General features: G+C 41.7%; 2 protein-coding genes across 5 annotated transcripts in view; one reads left to right on the top strand and one right to left on the bottom strand.

Moving 5' to 3' along the window:
- Positions 1–1,598, bottom strand: part of psd2 (pleckstrin and Sec7 domain containing 2) — a 36,733-nt gene extending 35,135 nt beyond the window's left edge. For all 3 annotated transcript variants that reach the window (XM_040119994.1, XM_040119995.1, XM_040119996.1), the window contains exon 1: positions 1,509–1,598. The gene's annotated coding sequence lies outside the window, so the exon portion shown is untranslated. The remainder of the gene's footprint in view (positions 1–1,508) is intronic.
- Positions 1,599–13,724: 12,126 nt separating this feature from the next.
- On the top strand, positions 13,725–20,772 carry zgc:92242 (uncharacterized protein LOC436899 homolog). 2 transcript variants are annotated; one of them, XM_040120791.1, is made up of 6 exons: positions 13,725–13,892; positions 15,794–16,264; positions 18,470–18,587; positions 19,386–19,497; positions 19,595–19,826; positions 20,396–20,772. In XM_040120791.1, the coding sequence occupies exons 2-6, from the start codon at positions 16,084–16,086 to the stop codon at positions 20,560–20,562; spliced, it is 810 nt and encodes a 269-aa protein (XP_039976725.1). In that variant the 5' UTR covers positions 13,725–13,892; positions 15,794–16,083; the 3' UTR covers positions 20,563–20,772. The 2 variants fall into 2 exon arrangements, with proteins under 2 accessions (XP_039976725.1, XP_039976726.1); XM_040120792.1 differs by lacking the exons at positions 13,725–13,892; positions 15,794–16,264 and adding an exon at positions 17,844–18,064.
- The last annotated feature ends 2,332 nt before the right edge of the window (positions 20,773–23,104 follow it).

Below are 23,104 nucleotides of genomic sequence, written 5' to 3'. Positions count from 1 at the left end.
ATAGAAATTTGAAGTATTAATGTGTTTCACATGTTCGTAATCCAAATAATATATTTTCACAACATGATCTGAATGCGCAAAATGGTTTTTATCGGCTTTTATAAATGCTGCATTCTTAATGGTTTTGGTACTGTCATTCGACATCAACAGTAGTGCTAGTAAAGTCAATAGAGGGATGAAAAAAGCGAGAGACGACAAGAGACAGTCAGAAGAAGAGAAAGAGAGTTTGGTCTGGAGCTGCTGGTGGTGTGTCTGGATGTCTGAAACCTTGAGCTCAAGTTGATTATATTGGAGAAAGAGCTTCACTTTTGCCTGGGAGAGCCCACAGTTGTATTGGGGGAATGAGTTACAATGGATCTAGACTAGACATGTAAATGTCTATAATTAAGATAATAACGACTTTGCTTTTGGGATGAAAAATAAGCTGCTATCAGACACCTGTTTTAAAAGAAGCCACCCACATCCTGAAGAAGCAAAGATAAGTCTCGGCCCGAGGCTCTGTCTTTCACTGCCAAAAAATACGTATACTTCTATAATATTCCTGTATATAAGGGCATTGACTGTGTGTGTGTGTGGTAATCCACACTGGGTTTATAGTGATCTTAATGTTCTTTAAGGTATATGTTATCAGTAAGTAATTCCTAGTCATTTACAGAAATAATTTGCTTTGAAATGGGCATAAAAAGGTTATTATGTGCCTGCTTCTTTTTCCAAAGTGTCTCTCAATACACTTAGAAAGACATAAACAAACATTGGATAGACAAGGCTTATTGTCTATCTCTCTCCTGTCTCTCTCCCAGTGTGTGTGTGTGTGTGTGTGTGTGTGTGTGTTCATGAAAGAGAGAATGAGAGAGAGAGAAAGAGAGAGTGGGGGAGTGAGAGAGAGAGCAGTGTGAGACAGCCATGTTCTCCCAGCCTCCTCGAGCCAGTAACCATGACAACAGGATGGCTGGGAGACACGGTTCAAGCTCAATTGAGGCCGGTGTCTTTCTTTTCCTCCAAAATAGACCTTGGTCGCGTTTCAAGATCGACTTGTCCTCCTAAAAGCGGAAAGGAACTGCTTTTCTCTTCCTCTTCTCGGGGGACAGAAAGACAGAAAACACACACACACTCTCTCTCTCACTCACACACACACACACACACACACACCTCCATAAAATCCCACGGCCCGCACGGTGCAAATTTTTCAGCCTATATTAGCTTCACAAACACTGCTGTCCTAAAGCCTGCCGGTGCGAGTGGGCTGCAGGCTGTGTGTGCATTTTTTTGGTAACAGATTAGCAAGAAAAACAGCACGGCAAACCTCAACGCTGCCTCCATGAGAAATGCTTTTGCTCGTCTCGCTGATAAACTAAAATACGTGATATCTAAGCATGGGCTTCGTTAAAATTGCCAGTTAAAAGGGGTGGGGGGGGGGGGGCGTTTAGCGTTAACACAGCCCTTCAAGCTTGAAATGGTAACACTTTAAACGTGTGTGCTAAAAATGAACGTAGCGTTTCGTCACTCACCAGTAAAATGCGTTCAGTCCCAGGCTGAAAGGGAGACTTTTGCGGCGGTGGTGGTCCTCTCTCCCCCTCTGTCTCTCTACATCCACACCGGGGAATAACACTGACAGACGGGCTCTTTTTTTTCTCTCCACGTTGAACGTCCTTCCCAGCTGCCCCCCTCTCACCGGCATGCGCGAGCGACCGTTGTTCGCTGCCGCCGCCGCCGCCGCCGACCGACCGAAGCTCGTGGTGTAGTCTCGCGCCTCCGCGCAGGCTGGTAGGGACACGCGGGAGGTCCAGGCGGCGGAGAGCGATCACTGAGGGGACTGATGAATGGATGTGTGAACGGAGGCGTCCTCCCCTTCTCCTCCTCTCTGTGGAGCCTCTGTGTGTTTGACTGGCAGCTGAGAAATTGTGAATCCGCTCCTCGGACTGCTCGGGAGCACCATCAGTCTCCCGTAGTTAGCGCGCGGCGTGAGTGGGACGTGTCTCGAGGGCCTGTTGATATCAGACGCTGTAGCCTGCAGTGAAGATTAGCACTGGCAGATCTGTTGACATAAGTGCCTCTCCTTTCTGACCACTGATGATATGCCTGTCCGGATTAAAATATCATTAAAATCACTTAAACTTCAACTTTATCAGAGGAACTGATGCAGACTGTGCTGTTTCCCAGACTGAGGTCCAGGGATACCAGGGTTACACAAATACCGGGGAGGGTTCCAGTATGGGATGGGTTTAGCCTACTTTATTCGTCAGATACTAGCATTGGGAATTTGTCTTATTGGGGGAAAAGTTTGGGAATTGACCGGAAAAACACAGCATGCAGATGATTTACAGACAGCCAAATAGTGTTGTCCAAGGTCTAAAGTACTGCAGCTGTCATATCCTGGATGGAGCATTGGTCATGCTGTAGTTTGGTTTAGATAGGAATTTGATGAGTGCAGAAAAACATGATCCATGAAAAAAAGTCAATTATTGGCACCCGTGAATTTTAAGTACAGAATTTAGAATATCTTCAGAAATAAATGCAAATTAACCAATTTTGTATAATCGGAATATTTAATAAAATGGCCAATGTTACTGAACAAAAGAAAATAAACAAACAAAATTGGCATAATAGTGAAATAATAAAAACACAAAATGTACCCCAGAGGCGTTTATTGGCATCCTTCACTAACTTTTGTTTCATAACCTTTGGCAACAAAAACAGTGGCAGTTTAAAACGGTCCATCTTTTCCCTTTCAACCATTCTTTTGTGCTGCTGGATGTGTGCTTTGGGTCATTGTCCTGCTGAAAGACCCAAGACCACATTTCGCTCTAAAATGCCTTGGTAATCCTCTGATTTCATCATTCCTTTGATACATTCAATGGCTCCAGTACCAGAGGCAGCAAAGCAGCTCACAGCGTGATAGAACCTCCACACACCTCCACTGCACCATTAGCTATTCTCACGACACTGTACTATATGTTTTGAAGACAATACAAATGGTTTGAACTGGCTCTTGGCTTGATTTTGAAGTGCTGTTTAAAGTGCTGTTTTTTTACACGTGGAAGATAGCAGCTCAATATAATTAATCCAAAACATATGGGACATAAATTAAAGTGTACGCTTTATGCTTATAATCTGTAACAAATGATGGAAAACTCAGTTCAACTTGGTGCAATACAACAACAGTTTTGATGGAAACAGTTTCAAATTTAGGGGCTTACATTTTATTAATTCTACGGTTTATTACCACAGCACATTGCCTTAACCTTTGACCTGCTGGTTGCTTTTAGCTTTTAATATTGGTGTTTCTAGGAATGAAAAGCACTGTTATAGGTAATTACTGCTGGCTATGAAAGCAAAACTAGTGATACACTTGCATTGTAACTGTTATAGAAAGCAAAGTTTTTTTTTGAGAGTATCTTAATTGTAAGCAGTTGAAGCAACTGAAAATGGCCTCTGACCATACTCTGACCGGAGAAGACACTCAGTATTTTCTGCTGATCTTTCTCAGTTCCTCTTTTCTAAAGGTGCTAGTCATTCTGGAGGAGACTGTCAAAACTCCTCTCTTTGTGGCAGGCCTATAATTACAGTCTATCCAAAAGAAGAATACCCTTAATTAAACCACTGTAAAGAAGACAATCAGTTATGTAGGCTTGAGAACAAAGATGAATAGCTTTCAGTGTTAGCTGACATTTTCTGAAAAAACTTGACTGTACATGCTTTTGTGTGCCTATATTAATATATATATGTGTTTGTGCCTACTTGCGTCTCTGTCAGGCTAAGGAACTGATTGGGTGTCTGATTTTTGCCTAAGCACTAGAAAGACAGCAATCTCTTATTGTGGGGTTGAAGAGAGCTTGTGACGATGGCACAATGTTTGGTCTGTCGGAGAGTAGACGATAAAACGAAATGTTAAAATTCTTGGCTTTACTGACGGACAAGCAGTTCATGCTACTTGCCAGCACATACTGTAAAATTAGCTTCTGTCCAGTTTGCCCTTGACAAAGCACAGAGGACATGTCTTCCACTGTACTGGCACGTGCACCCCAGCCATCTTTCACTCCCTTTCAAACTGCTCTTTCGCTCTCGCTTATCTTCCACGTGTAAAAAAAACAGCACTTTAAAATCAAGCCAATAGCCAGTTCCAACCATCTGTATTGTCTTTAAAACATATAGTACAGTGCTTTGAGAGCACCTAAGGCTGCAACCTCAAGGTCATAAACAGGATCGGGGCAGCAGTATATAATCACACATATGGCACTCTGCTGCCAAAATTTTGTTTTCTTCAGGGTTCTTGAACACAGATAGTTAAATGTAACTTTAATGTAAATCTGCATGGATTGAGAACCTCAGCCTCCAATCCAATGATCTCCAGTGATCAATACCACATTACAAGGAGACAGAAGAATGGGGGAGTGGCTGAAAACAGATAAGGAGAGAAGAGGAGGAGAGGAGAAGGGGAAATTAAGAAGAAAATAGAGATGCAAAAAGCAATAGCGATGATGTGGACACAACAAAAGGGGCTGGTGTGTGTTTGAAGACAAGGGGAGGAGAAGGTTAGAGAGAGGCGAGGCCCATAGCTAGACAGGTAGAGGGGGGTTATACAAGGAGAGAGATAGGGAGGGGAGGGGAGGGGAGGGGAGGGGAGGGGAAGAAGGGGGGAGCGGAGGGTTGAAGATGACAAAGAGAGTTCAGAGGATGTACAGATGACCGGAGAGAGACAGAGAGAGAGGTGGAAATAGTTTGGGGGAAACCCACTGCAGATGCAATGTCAATCCTAATTACTAATTCATTAACCTGCCCGGCTCCCTTCCCCCTCTGTAGACACACAAAAACACACACACATACACCCACATGCACTCACTGCTCCCTGCTCTGTCCCTCCTCCGTGTCCCACGAGAAGCAGAGCGATGGATGGATAGAGAAATGAAGAGGTGTGCCTGCAGCTAAGTGACATCTGCAGGGCCGTGATGGCGGCAACGTGTTGGGAACACTGGAAATCCCTGATGTGACAATGGGAGGGAGGGGGAGGAAACTGGTGAGGAGAAAAGCCAACAGCTTGTGTTTTGGTTTGTTGGGGTGGGTGGTCTCCTGTTATGGTGCACATAAGTATGCTAATGTACACAGCTGTGGTGTCAGAATATGTATACGTATGGGTATGCATTTATCTCTGTGTGTGTGTGTGTGTGTGTGTGTGTGTGTGTGTGTGTGTGTGTGTGTGTGTGTGTGTGTGTGTGTGTGTGTGTGTGTGTGTGTGTGTATGTAAGTGTTCAAATGTGCAATTACGTGTAAAGTGTAATGGCATGAAGAGTGTGTGTGTGCACGTGTGTTAGCATATGAAATGAAAGCAGGTAGTGGGGAAGATAAATCAATATGCTGCTATTGGTGTGCTCAAGTAATAACATTGTGAGTATAATCAAAGCAAGGGGGAGGTGCTAGACAGACTAATGGTGTGTGTCTTCAGCCTCAGACTCTCTGAGTGTGTGTGTGTTTGTGTGTAGGTGACAGAAGTACACACACACGTTTGCCTCTGCACACACACCAAAACCTTCTGCAGCATTCCTCTGCACATGCTCACACACACAACTCGATATGAAGATAGAGATACAAGTGCACACACAAGGAAACGTATTCATGCACCCAAGTGTCCTCGCACAAGCACACACACAAAAGAGGATGCAGTGCTGCTGACTGAGGTGGAATTAAATAGAGAAATCCTCCAAACGAGCATCGATCCACAGGGTTTACATCGCTGGCTCCGTCTGCCAAGGCAGGGCAAACAACAGGGAGCTCCATGAGACAGCTGGGGTGCACACACACACACACACACACACACACACACACACACACACACACACACACACGCGTGAATACACACACCAAAGCAGGAGGCATTGCTGGCCCACATATATAGCACACGCACATTGCAGAATGTGTGTGCACATGGTGTGGATCTTTGATTTTGATCAGAGGACGTCACAACAGAATGTGCTTTAGAGTGTAAAAGTATGTGTGCATTGATATTTAATTCATATGTTTGTGTGTGTGTGTGTGTGTGTGTGTGTGTGTGTGTGTGTGTGTGTGTGTGTGTGTGTGTGTGTGTGTGTGTGTGTGTGTTTGCACGGATCACTTGGGAAGATGAACACAAATGGGAAGAGCTGCTTCAGAATCTTTACAAGCTGTTTCACTGATCAAAACGAAACCTCCCATAACAACCTTCAAGAAGTTGTTTCTTATAAAACAGTTTATAAACACTAATTAATAACACTATAGAACACTTTATAACAATAAATAAATCATATGAAAGCCCTGTTTTTTAGTAATATAAGAGATGTTTACTATTGCAATGTTTAAAGAAAGTAAACAGGAGTCCCAGCAAACTGGTTTTCAGATGTCATAGACATGCGAGTTTAAAACTCATCCTTGGTTGAGTTCCGCACCCGATTTAAACTTAAATCCGATATAATCAACATTTCATATACTGTATGTCATCTTTCAGCTGATAGTTTTGGTATTCTGGACCACATTTTGACTTTTTAGATTCGTTTCCAGTGAAAAGGCTGTGACAAACCCACTGTATGCTCCCTGAACAGCATCAAATGACATTACAAAAAAGTTAGCAACTAGCTGGTGAACATAGTGGAGCATTTCCTTCAGGAGTTGGTAGAGAGCAAAACAGAACTAAAAGGAGAGCAAATATATGTATTACATTTGCCAAGTGACCAGAAACATGACTCAAAATGAATGATAATGTTGCTCTGAATCTTTTGTACATATAAATGGGCAACTGTTTGCTAACAATTTAGCAATATCAACTTTACAGGGTTGGATATATGTAAGGTCTATAAGTTTATGTCAGTATTGTTTTTACAGTTTTTTTCCACTGTTCCCAAGTGGCCAAAGAAATAAGCTATTGCGGCTGAAAGGAATAGTTCAACATCCATTCCCTTTGTTCAGAGAGTTAGATGAGAATACTGATACCAAATATGTCTGTGTATTAAATATGAAGCTAGAGCCAGGAGGTGATTAGCTTAGCCTAGCATAAAAAGTTGCGGCATGGGGAAATAGTTCGCCTGGCTGTGGCCAAAGTTCAAAAATACGCCAACCACTACTCTAAAAAACTCACAAATCAACATATTGTATTATGTTTGTTTAATTTACTCACAGAAATGTAAAATTGTTTTGTGGTTTTAAAGGAAATTACATGGTGTAGCTATTGACAGAAAATGCTTTATCGCCCAGCTGTTGCTTTCCCATCCATTTATGTAGAAGTAATAGTTACACTATGTAACACTCCCTCAAACCACAAACTGTCATTTTTACATTTATGTGTGCATTATGTAAACAAGATACAGTGTGTTAATTGGTTATTATTTTGGCTTATTTTTTAGAGAGCTAGGCTAGCTGTTTCCCCCTGCTTCTACTTTTTATGCTAAGCTAAGCTCATCATCTCCTGTCTTTCATCTCACCTTCTCATCTAACTCCCAGAAAGAGAGCAAATTTTTCCAAAATGTCAAATTATTTCTGACTGACAAGTTTTTAAATACAAACCTGTGGACTCTACAACCTGTTCAAGGTAGATAAATGTTGACACCATTAAAATACAATGTATTGCTTCTAATTGGTGTATTCTGTTAATTTATTACATTTGGGAAAGGGAGTGCAACAAGAGACAAATATTTTAGCACTGGGGCATCATCAGTAACATAACAACCCTGTTCCACAACATTTACCTTTATCTCGTCTCGCCTAAATGCAACAGATTCAGTGGAGAAAAAAAAAGAAAAAAGAAACATCACTCCTACTTTCACGTTGGACATCATTATTTGGCTGCATGGCTTTGTGCTGGACACCAGTGATTCCCTTGACTACCCCAACAGCATTCATTACCACTAAAGGTGAAAGGGGACACTACATGTCAGCACTTGTGTGTGTGTGTGTGTGTGTGTGTGTGTGTGTGTGTGTGTGTGTGTGTGTGTGTGTGTGTGTGTGTGTGTGTGTGCGTGTGTGTGGCTCTCATCTGGGTCATTATATCCACAGGCATGAAAAAGCAGGTTACAATGACACATATCCCTCCACGTGACAGAGGCAAAGAGAGTGGGGGAGGGTCTTCATATGAGCACTTCCACCTGTGACCACTTGTCCCTAACACTGAGCTGATAAATGGAGGTAACAGAAAAGATACTGTGTGTGTGTGTGTGTGTGTGTGTGTGTGTGTGTGTGTGTGTGTGTGTGTGTGTGTGTGTGTGTGTGTGTGTGTGTGTGTCTATCTATCTATATGAAATGAAGCTGATGGTGCAGAATTGATTGCCACCAGATTCCACAAAATTTCCCCAGAGAAATGAGAAAGAAAAATGTGTAGACACATACATACATACTTTTATGGAGAAACCCATTCTGTGTTTATTTGTGGTAACATGTGTGTGCATGTGTGTGTGTGTGAGTGAGTGAGTGTGTGAGAGAGAAAACAGCCAGACAGACAAGCAAGGAAAACACTGGCACACATGGCACTGATGCACCATGTGCGTTAGAGACACTCTCTGTTTGTGTGTGTGCATGTGTGTGCCAACTGTGGGTCTACTGGGCAGCCAGGTCAACAGACGGACTAGTCACCACAGTAACTATGCCACACTCAGCACCTCTATGCCAAGTTATAAATATGGAAGTCATATAAAAATATGGAAGTGCAACTGTCCCTGAAAAGTTGCAGGAAGGCAGCTGGAGGAGTCAGTCTCTTGTTCTATAGCTGACCCACATGAGTGTTTTCCTCTGATGAGCTAATCTATGCTAATTGAAGAATGATATTACAGTATGTGAACCATCTCATAACCGAATAGTATCGAATTTTTTGTATATGGCCTGGCAGCACTACCTGCCTCATCTGGTATGGGATAGATATATATAAGTTGTCATATACCTATGTGAACTCACATACCTCTCTGCAAGGTTTTTCCAAGAAGAACATTTTTTTCTCTCACTCATTCAAATTTGCTTAAAATTTGTTTTTTTTCTCTGGTACATGACCCCATGTTTGACTGACCAGAGTGCTCACCAGTCTTAAAAGTGGAAATCACACAGTGAATCAAATAATGAAACAAATAATATTGTGTGCGGTGTATACATAGGACTAGAAATGAAATCAGATGTTTTCCCCTAGGAGTTGATAGAGACCAAAACAGAGCTCAAAGGAGAGTGAACTTTGGACTTATATTTGCCCAGTGCCCAGAAACACAACTCGCTGGATGTATTAATAACCACCCGTTTGTTAACACATTTGATTTGGGTTTGCAGCTTTTTCCGCTACTAATGCTGCTTCAACTGTAATATGCTAGATCTTTATGTTTACAGGATTTTTTCTTTATACAGCAATATCATGTAATCAGTGAACCAGCCCTCCTGATAATATGATTTCCAAACCATATAAAACCTACAGTAGAATGTATTTTTTATTAAATGCAGGAATGTTAGAACAATACCTTATATTGCTGAATGTGCCTGATGCTGACAGCCTATGTTGTGTAATGATGTTAAAGTCAACTGTAAACTCTTTCAAACTCGTTATACAAATTATGCAAAAATAGTCAACATATGTTATAATGCATGCACATTACACCAAACACCCAGCACAGCTTGTTCACAGCTTGTTAAATTACTTTGGGGACTAAAGCAATACTTCTTTGCGGTCTGTTTAACCACATGCATCTCTCATGTGAATCAACGCTAATGCACCTCCTCTTCACAGAGCAGGCTCCATGTCAGTGTGATCCATGCATTAAACATGGGGGATGGTTAATGGGAGAACGTGTTGGAATACCAATAATTTTGCTATGGAAAAACTGCCTTACCATCGTGCTGAATCAGACCAACAAAAGCATGATGGAAAGTATGACGTTGAGGCTAAAAGAGAAAATTGCCATCCTCAGCTGCGCTGTTAGAGTAGTTTGAGATGTATTGTAATTCTTTATCTTTACATTTTAGATAAAAATGTTTTTTAAAAATGCATATGGACACTGGAACCAGTTAGATTATGCAGATTTAGTTTCAGCAGAGAACAGAGATTTATCGGCAGTTTCTTCTCTCTTTCTGTCCTACAATGCATGTTTGATTTTAGAGGTAAAAGGTCATGGAGAATGTTGTTGACTGAGTATTCTCTGTGACTCCTCCCAAAATGGACTTATGAGCGGGGCCTGGGTAGCCTACTGCGGGCCCCGTAGCAAAATCACCCCCCTCAACCCCTGTTCCCCAACTTCTAAGTGGTATGAGTGTAAATTTATGTAAGACTATGCAACATGTAAGCATAATATTAACTAAAAACTAATTTTCAAACTAGTTAAAAGAGAGAGTGGCTTTATAACACAGTGTGCAGAGCAAAAGGTGCCAGCACCTACAAGATGAAAGTATTGTCAGAAAAAAAGCTAGCGACAGCATGGATCCTTGATAATATGCTTTTATGTATTGAATCCTATTAAAATATAACTTTTATGTATTAAAAGTAGATTTTGACGCAGGGCCCCACTACAAGACCACAAGACAAGGTAAAAATCAGAGAGCCAATATTTTTCATTCATTTAAACTATTCCTGTAGTTACACTACTCTCAATTACAAGACATGAGTGCTACAAGACCCTTTATAAGAATGGATATCCTGATTTCACATTGTTCAGAATTGCTTAGAACTGTTTAAATACCGAGAACCAATCAATAAAAACATATTTATTGTTGTAGTATGAATACCAATACCATTATTTGGCGATGCCTAACCAGGTTTTATTACATTAAAAACATTGTGTATTATTGTCTTGCTGTCTTGCCTTTCTCCAGCAAGGGGTGCTGTTCGTGCATATTTACCATTTGAAAGTGACCACATGTCTAATCCTGGCCATGTGGATTCAGGTGTAGTGATAACATGTTGGTATCAGTCTTTGGGACTCTGACAAGGTGTGCCCTGCAAAGGAAACATGAAGGTAACAATGTGACGAGGGCAAATCATTTGTTTCCTGTGGGAAAATATTTCCAGAACAATTCCTGTTGATATCAACCGGTGGAACTTGAAAGATGTGGCCTCAGGTTGATTAGAAGAGATTAGAGATGCAAACTTTACCCACATTCATCATGTGCAATTAAGTAATAACATGCAGACACACACAGAGATATTCAGGTCGCTCCCCCACCTCTCCTGCCTACCCTGGCTGTTTTGTTTTAACCCTGGCAGACCTGACCTTGACCCCCAGAGGGAAAGAAGGGGAAAGTGATTGTGTGTTTATGTATGTTTGCATGCACTTCCTTTTATCTTTTGAAGGATCAGATGTCCTCAGGACAGTATTAAAATAAGGAAAAGAGTGAGTGAAAAACTTACTGTAAATCTAGGTTATCCCGGACAAAAGGTAGGGTTTAGGGCTATGATTAGGTCTAGGTAAGGTGGACTTCAACTTTCGGTTCAGATTTTTCAGATTTGAGGTTAGAAATTAATTTAAGGCTTAAATTGAGGCTGTTCTTCATCTTGGTTGTATGTATCTATGTGTCCGTGTGTGTAGACCTTGAGCTTTCTGTCCCGATACCAGAGACAAACAGAGAGACAAACAAACCGGTGTCTGGTATCACTGCAACACTGGTTTTGGTGGAAACTATGGCTGATGACATCTGTGTTTTCATTTTGCGTAATTCCGAGTGTGGTGGAAGTTTAGGGTTAATTTCACTGAAATGGTGAAAGCTCGTTGTTTTTTCACTCCAACTGAAACAAACCACAAGTTTGTTTGAAATTTTCACGTTTTTTGTGAGGTATTAAATGTTACATGTCTGCCAATTTCTCCCCTTGGGATTCGGTTAGTTCATCTTACCTTAAGACGATGATTTACTCAGTTAAATAATTCATTCATTCATACACACTTCTCGAAATGTAAATGTAAATATACATGATACACAGGATCATGTCTAGCACAACAAATATAAAGTCATGACTTAAAGGAAGAGTTTTTCATTTTGGGAACTGACTTTGTAACTATACAAACATGTTCATTAAAATCCTATCAATTAAAATGTTGATAAGAGTATTTCCTGGAGTATTCCTTTAACTTTTTTTTTTTTTTTTTACATTACCATTGTACAGTGTGCAGGGTTATTTTAAGAAGCTTACAATAAAAATCATGCTTAAAAGGAACCCATCTAAATTGTGAAAGAAGTAGCTATTTCTTTTTTACTTTTACAAACTAAAAGTTTGATTTGTTTTATTTTTTAAGTATTATTGAAGAACTGGCAACAGCAGACCCCTTTGATAAAGAAAAGATCTCAATAGGATATTGGAAATTGGTAAGGGCATCTACAGAATTCTCAAATTATAAAAGAAGGGTGTGGATAGACAGATATGACAGAGCAGGAATGGTGAAAGCCTTGTTATCAAGCACAAATGTTACCTGTTAATAGTCTTGGCTCTTTGCTCTATTTTATTGGCCCATAATACTAGGAAGTTTCCTAAAAAAACTCTATAACTTGGTAGTAATTATATGGAAAATAGTGCAGTTTATCCAAGAGTCTTTTAGTGCACAGTACACAGAGGGTCGGGTGAACATGCAAAAAATGGAAACTAGTCTACAGGTAAGCATACAATTCAGCAAATACGGAAAACGGTGTTTTCAATAATAAAAGATTAGTCAAAAAAAATTATTTTGATATACAATGAGATTTTCTTTCAAAGGAAAAAAAAACAGCCCATTTTTCCCTGGTAATTGGTACCAAATTACAAGGTTCTATCTAAGAAACTATCATTACATTACTCAGAAACTACAGACCCTCATCCTGTTCTGTAGCTGTTTAGCACAAAGTCCATAGCCTCACTTGCCACTTTCACGCGTTTTCTGCACTACAAATATCAAGTACCTAATAAATCAAAATCAAAGATTACATGCAGTAAGTGTAGGAAGAGCTAGTGATATTTACAGCGAGCTTATATTTACTGTAAACACTCCCTGTAGGCCACACCCACATAGCCCTGACAGGTCAGTACGCTGAGGAGACAGGTTAGTCATCTTCATGTGACCAGAGTACACTTGTACGATATTATTAGAATAATTACTCAGAGGCATATGGCTGACATTTACACCATCCAACTGGATTCATCTGAACTGGCACCATGAGGCGGAGCGCAAACGCAAAACAATGACTACTGGCATGATAAGTGTGTCAACAACCTGTTGACGGAAAACGTCCTGTGGACTAAATATCCAGATTCCATCCTGCATGTGTGGTGTTGTGATTAATGGTTTCATACAAAGCCCGCAGGACGTCCCAGAGGAAGAACGAGAAAGAAGGGGGTTAAACACAGCTATGCAGAGACTGTCAGTCAGAAAAAATTAAAACGGTAGATACAGAAAAATGTCTGAGAGTCACTCCCATTTCCTATGCTGCTGCATATGTAAAAGGTTACACAGCCTGTCAGGGGAAATTAAATTCCTTGCGTCCTTGAATGTAGCTAAATGTTACAAGGGAGCAGTTTAGAAAGATTAAGATATGAAGTTATTTATAGCAGTGGATGGACTGCATATATACATGTGGCAATTTTCTCACTTGGTATTTCCCCAACTGTTGTTATTTTATTCCTTTGAAGCATTGTAGGAATGTAAACAGGAGAGAAGAGGAGAAGGGGCGAGGAGGAGAAAAGGGAAGGAGGAAGGAGGAGGGAAAAAATGAATCCAGTGATGTCAGTCCGTCCTACTCCCATTCAGTACAAATGCAACACAGCAGAGCTGAGCCTGCATACCACTGCTGCTGACAACGATCTGACCCCACACACACACACACACACACACACACAAAGGCACGCTCTTACTCTCTCTCACGTCACACACTCATCATACCACGCTCACAGAAGCGCTGAAACTCCAGACCAGTGCAGGGAGATGCTGCCGGCCGGCAACCACTGAGTAAGTCCACTTTCTATCCTCTCCTTTCTTTTCTCTGTCTGTCCTTTGTTGCGATTGTCATTCTACGGCCTGTCTAAGTTCATTTATCTCTCACACTCTCCGCTGTCGCCACCAAATGACCAGTGTTTTGTAAGACCGAGAGACTTTTCAAACTTTTCTCTCAGTATGCCATGCACATACCTTTCCCTCCACTCGCCGCCTTTCTTTCTTTTCTGTGCATGTGAGCGGAGCCAGAGGCAAGTCCCAGACTTATTTGCATGTTGGCGCAGAGCCACAGCTGGATACTTTGCCTTAATATGTGTTTGTGAATAACAGAATCCTACCGTGTTGATGGTGATCTGCTGAAATGTCTGTGTGGGTTGTTACTGTCTGTGATGAGTTTGGTGTGTCTATGTCCTGATTTGAAAATCAAGACATAAACTCAATCAATCTTTTACGTTCCTTTACCCAACTTTAAATGTGTACAGTTCATGCCTATTCTTGTCGACAGAGTAGGCTGTTTACTAGCAAATCTTGTCCAGTCTGGTTTATTTGTATTGCTCTCAATCACAGACTCTCAAAGTGCTTTACAGCTCCTCCATTACGAAAGAATGAATAAAAACACTCCCCCCTTCCATCCTCAGACAATAGACACTCATATGGACAAGAAAGTGGATCACAAAAACCTTGAGCAGTGCTGCTCAGTTGAGGAATGAACAGACGCTGGTTCTAAGACTAATAACAAAACTAAGCTGTGTAAATGTATCAAATCTACAGGAAGCTTAGCATTTGGCTAGTTTTACTATTAGAAGAAGGTTAGAACCAGTGAATTAAGAACCTGGTGGTTTTCAGAGATTTATGAGCTGCTGTGTTTTTATACTGCCGGATCATTCATTGTAAGCATCCTTATAGCATGTATTTAAAGCAAGACGCTCCCCACACTAGCAGGCTGCTGGCTCCGGCTTCACATTTACTGGACGGAAATGACAGTGGTATCATTCTTCTTCTCTAACACTCACTAAGGAATAATTGTATTCCCCAGAATATCGAGCTGTTCCTTTAAAAGAGAAAACGTGCACAAAATCATGTTGTTGTTGTTGTTTTTTTTAGTTTCGTATATCACATTTAATATTTTTCACAAATGTTGCATTCAGTCCGACATCAGCTGTTAGGTTCAGTAGAACTCTATGGTTCAACTGTGGCACAAGTGGCCGCACCTGAAACACAAACTAGCGCCTGCTGCTTTATTGTAATTGCTGGACTGCCCTCAAGTAGAGATTGGTGGACCCTTATCACAGACACAAAGCCTGGCTCAGCAGCTCACTGTTTCAAATCTTTCCTGAGTGTGTACAAGGCAGAGGCTGCTTTCCTGGAGCGTGTTTACACACGGTTTAAGGTGAAGGTTGTTTTCTGGGATTTTGCTCTGGAGGACTTCCTGACTGAGTTATAAGCAACTGGGCAGGCTGTTGATGGCTATCAGTGTCACATGTGTTGATAAGGTGCTGAAAACAGTTGGGGTTGGTGTTTGAATGTTTGTGTCTGTGTGTGTGTGAGAAAGAGAGAGAGAAAGCTACTGTCAGTGCAGAAACTGAACAGAACCATAGTGGGCGTTTGCTCTGTGTGCATATGTACATGTGCGCGTGTGTGTTGACATACTGAACCTGCCCCGTTTGTCTTTCAGTGTTTGAAAGCACGGCGGCATTCTCGCTGCCTACTGTATGCAGAGTAAACACTGCATGCATACAAAAAAAAAACCACACACACACACACACACACATTACAGTTGGCATGTTGGCTTATTTGCTTAGGGCCTATTGTGAGCTGCCAGCCAGAACAGGATTGAATGGAGGGGAACAAAACAATACAGCAGATATAATCTCTCTCTCTCTCTCTCTCTCTCTCTCTCTCTCTCAAAATCACAGCAGCAACCTTCAGAGCCCAGTTGATCCAGACACACTGCACCTTTTGCCTCCAGAAAGCCACGCACACTCTCACTGCACGAAGGAAGTGCCCCTTGACAAAGGGCACTACAGTGACCTCCAGCAGTTAGACTGTACCTGATCACACATCCTTGACAGAAAAGGGATCCTGACTCTGAGCAGAGCCAGACAAAAGGAGCAATCCTACCCCCGCCGCTGAAACACAACCCGCTGGACGGAAAGGCAGAGGGGTTGACGGCCCCCGTCTCTGGCAACTGGGGGACAGAAGCAGGATGCTGGCTAAAATCCTTGAGGACATGTGGGTGGAGCCCGACGTGCTGGAGGCCCTCAGTGAGGAGCAGAAGAGGATCCTGTTCCTGAAGATGAGAGAGGAGCAGGTACGCCGCTGGAGAGAGCGGGAGGAGAGGGAGGAGAGGGAAGGAGGAGACAACAACAACACCAGGCCAAAGAAAGGTAGAGTGGCTTTGTTGAGCTGGTTATAATGGCAAGACGCGCTGCTACTAGAACACATCTGTCTCACTCCATTACACTAGGGTACGTGTAGGACTTCCAGTAAAGCAAAATAGGAAAATATTGAGTTTTCCTGTAAACAACCAAGCAGTATTTGTAAATCCCTGGCTACGGCCCTGTTTAGTCCTCACACAACGACACATACACATCACACATTTTTTAAAAAGTCTATATGCAGAGTAATTACTAGTAATAATAGTAATTACTGTTTTTTTCTCTGTGACTGTAATTAATCACTGTTACTATGATTTCTTTAACTTAATTTCATATGGTGAGTCGTGGCGAGACCTTTTATGACTAATTAATGTTGACCAGACATGAGTAATGAAGCACAGATACACAAGCCGTGTAGTAACACCCTCTCAGGTTACCAATCTCATTGATGTGTATAGCTTACACCCACACAAATGTAGCCCAGAGTCTTTTCATTGCCCTGCCAGCAGACCATGTCTCCCTTTGCTCCACTTCTCTGTCTTACTCATTTCATCCCCCCCTTCCTCCTTATACGATGTTTATCTGACTCACTGAGACACTATCACCTCCACTGGTTCACCTGCACAGTGACAGAGTGTGTGTGTAATACTGTGTGTGTGTGTGTGTGTGTGTGTGTGTGTGTGTGTGCGCGTGTGTGATAGACAGCTCCCATCAGTGCTCGTTGAATCGTTCTACAGGCGCCGCCACGCTTTAGACCACATATAAAGTTACCCTCTTTGTTTAGGCAATCTCTGCTGTGTCACCTGTTGTCAGGAAAGGCAGTCCTTCCGTGTGCATACAGGCCCATTAATCTGACTCGAACGCACAGTTAGATCATACCTGGGAACCAAGACTTCCAGTATGTGTTTAATTAGTAGGTGTGGTAGTAAAGGAGCAAGACACCCCCGGTTCTGCGACGGAAGTAGCCTCTTTGTCTTGTTACCACAGTCACAACTCAGTGGGGTGACTGTGTGAACATAAAGGCGTGTTGCTCAGACAGACCATGACTTACAGTATGTCGGAAATGGTCTTTCGGCAAGTGACAGTGATCATGCGGAGGCGTCCACACAATGTTCCCTTATGTGCTGTGTGACGGCCCGCAAACAACCGTCATTCTCCTAAATATGACCAGAAACAGAGCTGCCTTTGTCGGCTGGCTTGTCAGAAATCTGTACCGTCAGTTCATAGTGAGGAGGTGATTGTTTCTATCCGCTCTTACAGTATCTGTTCATTAGGCCTACTCCAGCTTTTAAAGGGTAAAACTACACTGAATTACAGCAGGCTAGAAAACTGCTGCCGCACAGCGCAGCCCTCTGAGGATTTGAATTTAGAATCTTAAAGCCACGTCCCAATCAGTAGTGTTACATTATGTCATGGAAAAACACCTGCTGTCACACAGAGCGGGGTTTTTTTTTTTTTTTTTCTCTCATGCTGTGTCATGGTGAGAATACGCTTTTATTTCCTGGATGGAAATGTAACCGAACAAAAGTGCGTTGGGCTGGGAATTTAATTGTGCTCATGAAGATTAGCTAACAAAAAAGGAAATTTTGCAGTACATTTTTACAGAATGTATCCATGTATGATTCATAATTCATTTGAAAACATAAATTGGCATATTTGGTATAATGCATTGTAAAATTAAGCAAAAATAAAATTTTCTGCTCCTCACTTCAGCCAGTACACAGTGTGTCCCAACTAAACACTGGCACAGCAACATGCGGGCTGTGTCCAATTCAAACTTCGGAGGGAGTTTCTGTTCAGCTGACCCAGGTCAGTTTCATGCAGCCCCGCCTGCCCATTGGCAGGAAGGTGGTAGTGCTCTTTTCTGTCCACTGCTTTGCCCCTTTTGTAATAATCCCAAAACACTTTTTGAACGTGCTATATGAGTAGCCTGTTTTTTTCCGGAGACATGTTTTGCAGTGGCAGACAAGTTATTTCGGCGAAAACGGAGGGAGAAAAGACGGAGAAGAGGGCGATTTGGAAAAGCGTTTAACGGCAATACAGGGACGAAGTCCAGTGCCACTGTGTGAGGGGGTTCCCGAGCACTACACTTGTAGGACAGCACCACCTTCTGGATAAAAGCCAGAATAACCCTTTATTTGAAAGCCTCTGCCTGACTCTCCTGTAAGCGTACCCATTCTGTTTTCTCTCCCCCCCTCCTCCTCCCTCCTCCAGCTTCCAGTAAACATGTGAGGTGGCTGCTCGGTCGGGATGGAGATGTCAGCGTCCGTGTAATCGGAGAGGCGGACGAATTCCGCTCCTCCAAACTCCTCCGGAGCCTCATGAACGACAGGTAGACACGAAGCTCAAAGGACGTCCCTCGCAATTTCACGTGGTGCCGCTGACTGAGCGACTAGGGCTTTTTGGCCCGGAATTATATAAGAGTAGGCTCTGGAACAACAGTATCTATTTGGTAGCAGTTTTTTTTTTTTTCTTACTGTAGAAGTCAAGCACCACAGAGTCACTTCGTAAGGAGCAACTAGTTTAACAAAGTGCACGAAACCTTAGAATGGGGAAATAAAGTTCATCAGCTCCATTGGGCCTTTTTAATTTTATTTTTACAGAAAATTGGTTGCTCGTGTGGTGTCATTTCTAAGATTATTTTTTCCCGAAAGAAGCGACATGGGACAGAACAAATCCCCTCCACTGTGTGTTCCACGCTGGCCGAACCAGAATATTTCAAAGAGCCACAGAGTCATGTCTTTCACAAAGTAAATAAAGCAGGTTTATCAGGTTTTTATTGCTTTAATTTGAACATGACGTACATGTATATTTTATTAGAGCGTATTTTTTTAAGCCATGGACTGACATCCATTCTGCTTTGTCAGGTCAGTTCATCTGCAACGTGTTTCTGAACCAACACATATGAACATCCACATGGGTTCTGCCACATTAATGGATGGTCAACAGAGTACATAACTCCGATTGGCTTTGATAAGATAAACAGTGAACTAAAGAGTGTCAGTCGGCTCGCTGTCACCTCATCCCAATTTTATTATAGAAGTTATTCCACAAACGACTAACTGGAGGATTGATTCAAAGGTTGGGACAACTGTCTGTTGGACTAAAATTGGACGTCTTTGTCTTCCAGACTCCACAGTGATAATATGAATGGCATCCAGACAGTGGACTTGCTGCCAGGAAGAAAGGCCCGAGAGCTTGGCTTTAAAGAAGAAATCCAGCTGCCTCTCACAGATGTTTGTGTGAGTTAATGTGTTTGTATGTGGGTTTGAAGTTTGGACGATAAAATGGCCAGTGTATTAGAGTCTTACCATCAAACTATCTCCCACTTACATGCAGGATTACCCAGCTTTACCAAACTACCAGTCGTCTGAGGAGGACATGGACTCCTGCAGCGCCGATGACGACCTGAAGGACCCCGCGGAGGACAGCGACACTGAATCAGGCAGCAGCTCAGACAATCTCAGCGACTGGGCTCCTCTCTATAGGGCCCATTTTAGTAGCCATGGCAACCAGCCGCCACTCAAAGCCCAGCTGTCAGACACAGAGAGAGCCGACCCACAAGACAGAGGTGAGAAAACAAGAGAGGCGAAAGGAGGTGGAGAGACACCTGATTTATGTGTTTTTGTGTTCTGATGGCTACACAGTATTTCAAGTTAGAAACACTACCACATTTTAAATATACGCCATTAAAAGAAAAAGTCATACATATTCATATTTCAAAAGAAAGGATAAGATAAGGAGAGATAAACTTTATTGATCCCATGCAGGGAAACTGAAGCATACTAGAAAAAGTAGAATACTGTATACATGAAGAACATCTACTATATACAAAATAAAGCATAAAAAACACAAAAATAAAGGGTACTAAACAGCATATACACTGAAAATAGTGAATGTATTCTTTACTCAGAATAATGGACATTTCATTGTCCAATATTATATATTTAATGTTGTTGCTGGACAAGGTGTAGTTAACTGCTTGCATCATACATCATTTTTAAGAAAAATTGTCCACCTGCTTTAAATGTCCTACACGAGCTGCAGGTTTAAAAACCCTTTTGATTATCTAAGAAATGCATTACAAGCTTAAAAAGGGGGTCAGTTTTTCTTCACTTTGTTCCTTTCTTTCCTTCTCAGAGATTGTGTTTTGTGAAGAGCAGAAGTCAGGATACAGAGGTCGTGTAGCGCAGCTCAGGAAGGCATTCACTGATGATCTTCATGGCACAACACCTGCCTACACCAAACCCCCTATACCTGCAAAACCTGCTCATCTACAGAAAAGAAACACACCCTTGATCCATTAGGACTCCAGGTGTATCCAGGTGTACCTTGCTACAAGACAACATTTGACCCCAAAAAGGCAAGAGCCGGCTGCACTGAGTGTACCGAAATAATGTCTCAGTTACACACTGTTGGACCAGGCTGCGGCCACATACATGTGAAGAAGGTCCTTACTTGATCCTGAGCCATGAACTGAGATACACTTTGTTAGGCCTCAACTCAAGGACCGACCCACACACTTTTAAACCAAAGCCAACCTGAATGAGAAAATGAAGCAGCTTTGATGATGCTGAGCTCAAATACCCTCACATAGCTTTTGGGATTGACAGAGAGACGGAGAGCGAGATGTCCAGAGAGACACAGGCACACACAGACTATTGTCTACAGGTGTAAAAACACACTGTGGTTCACTTCTTAAATGATTTGTTAATGAAGTTTAATTATCACAATGTCATAAGCAGAGATCACTGGGAAAAGAAACATTAATTTGATAAGATCATGTTCATTTCCTCTGTTAGTTTAAATGGTTGAAATTGTTTTAAATTTGGTTCACGTAACTTTTCACACTACTGTTTTGTACTGATTTCATGGTAAACAGTAAAACAGACCGTATTTATCTTGTTCCTTTATCCTGAGAGTCAATGCACCTCGGAACACATTACAATCCCTCACATTCACCTATGAACACACATTCACATACATTCACTGACAACAGCACTGACCAGCCAATCAGGAACAGCTGGGGTTTCAGTGTCTTGCTCATGAACACTTCCACATATTGTTGGGAAGAAATCAAACCACCAACTGTGAAATTACCAAGATAATGGCGCTATACCACATTATGTGCCTCCTGGAACCTGAATTCCTTCTTGAACAATCTACTTCCTGTATAATTTGCATTCTTCTTTATGTAAATGAGTGAACAAGATTTAATGGCATCACAACTGTAACTATGAATGACCAAAATCGTGGTGAAATCAAAGAATGTACCTATGGTGCAGTTTTTGGACAGTGACAATGTTTTAATGTAGTTGTTTTGGCCATTATAGCATATGGGATTTTTTAAAAAAAAACTGTATCTATGAGGCTAAAAAGCTGACTAGAGGCTTAAAATTGAGGGTATTTAATTCTGCAGGAACTAAGGAACTGTAGCTCTAATGCTAGCGGTGTGGCTCAAGGGATGGCAATGCTTGTCTGTGGGTCAGCTGACTTAAATATCTTAACCACTGTTGCATGGAATTACCATGAAATTTTTGTCAGACATCCATATTCCCCACCGGATGATTTGTAATGACTTTGGAGATCCCCTGACGTTTCAGCTAGCACCATCATCTGGTCCAATACTTCAGTTTATGACCAGATACCTGCAAACCTATTCCCATCATCCTGAGTTGCACTGAAATCCATTTTTTCCGCTAAATGCCAATTCTATTGGTATACGCTCTACACTTACATGGTGAACATGGCAAAAATTATACCTGCTAAACATCAACGTGTTAGCATTGTAATTGTGTCTGTGTTAGCATGTTTACGTTAGCATTTAGCTCAGTGCACCAAGTACAAAGTACAGCCTCACAGAGCTGCATGTGTGGCAGTAGCCCTGGTATTAAGTGGACAAAAAATAAAATGATAAGATACATTTTAATAAAGTTATCATATTTAATAGACCTTATAGTTTCATTGTTGAAATAGCAGTTTTACAAAAAAATTTATTACAAGGTCCACTTACATTAACTTAATGTTTCTATTATCACGTGACCGAAAGTTCAGAGTTAGGTCATGTTAACCAAACTAAACCATTTCCGTGACAACTGGGCAAATAACACCCATTCACCCATTAATTAAGGCCACAATATGTGGCTGAAAACTCTGGAAACCAAGTGTGTGGACTTTGTGTTGAGCATTTTTTTTTTAAAAACATCATATTTCATATTTGGTTGCCAATTTCTTTGTAGTTATTGACTTTCTGAAGCCTAAGACCCACAGACGTCAACAAACACTTCCATTGTTAGCATCTTCATGTCGTGCTTGTTTTGGGGGCTTTTTGACTTAAGCCTGGTCCTCAGCAAAAGAAAAACACATGACCGTTTTGGCAGAGGTCAGCTGACGGGGTGTGTTCACGTGACTGACTTGGCTCGGTCAGAGAAATGAACTTTTCCGGCCCTTAAAACCTATGCTATGTTTAGGAGGACTGACCTGCAAAGTCATAAAATTGGAGGGATTGTGTATTAAAAGCACTCCAGTTCCTATTCTGCTCTGCCAATTTGGAATTGAACATCCTCATACACTCCTACAGCTTTGAGTCAGCACTTTAACCTCCTTATGGTCATTGTTTCATTTCAGTGGTGTGCTGGATAAGTCTCAAACAGTAAAAAAAAAAAAGTGTCCCTGAGAAATATTTATAGACTCCACTGCAGCTTTAAAGGGACTTCAGATGCTAGAAACTTAATCATTCTTGTAAGAACACGTGTTACCATGCGAGGTGTAACAGTGCTTCATTTTTAAGGTTTGGAGTGTTTGAGCAGTAGTTACTACCTAACTATTTGGTCACATGTCCCTTTTACT

This window comes from Xiphias gladius, chromosome 23 (assembly GCF_016859285.1).
Source record: "Xiphias gladius isolate SHS-SW01 ecotype Sanya breed wild chromosome 23, ASM1685928v1, whole genome shotgun sequence".
Lineage (NCBI taxonomy): Eukaryota > Metazoa > Chordata > Actinopteri > Istiophoriformes > Xiphiidae > Xiphias > Xiphias gladius.
The sequence above is the reverse complement of the archived record's forward strand: the minus strand, read 5'-3'. Positions and strand labels throughout refer to the sequence as shown.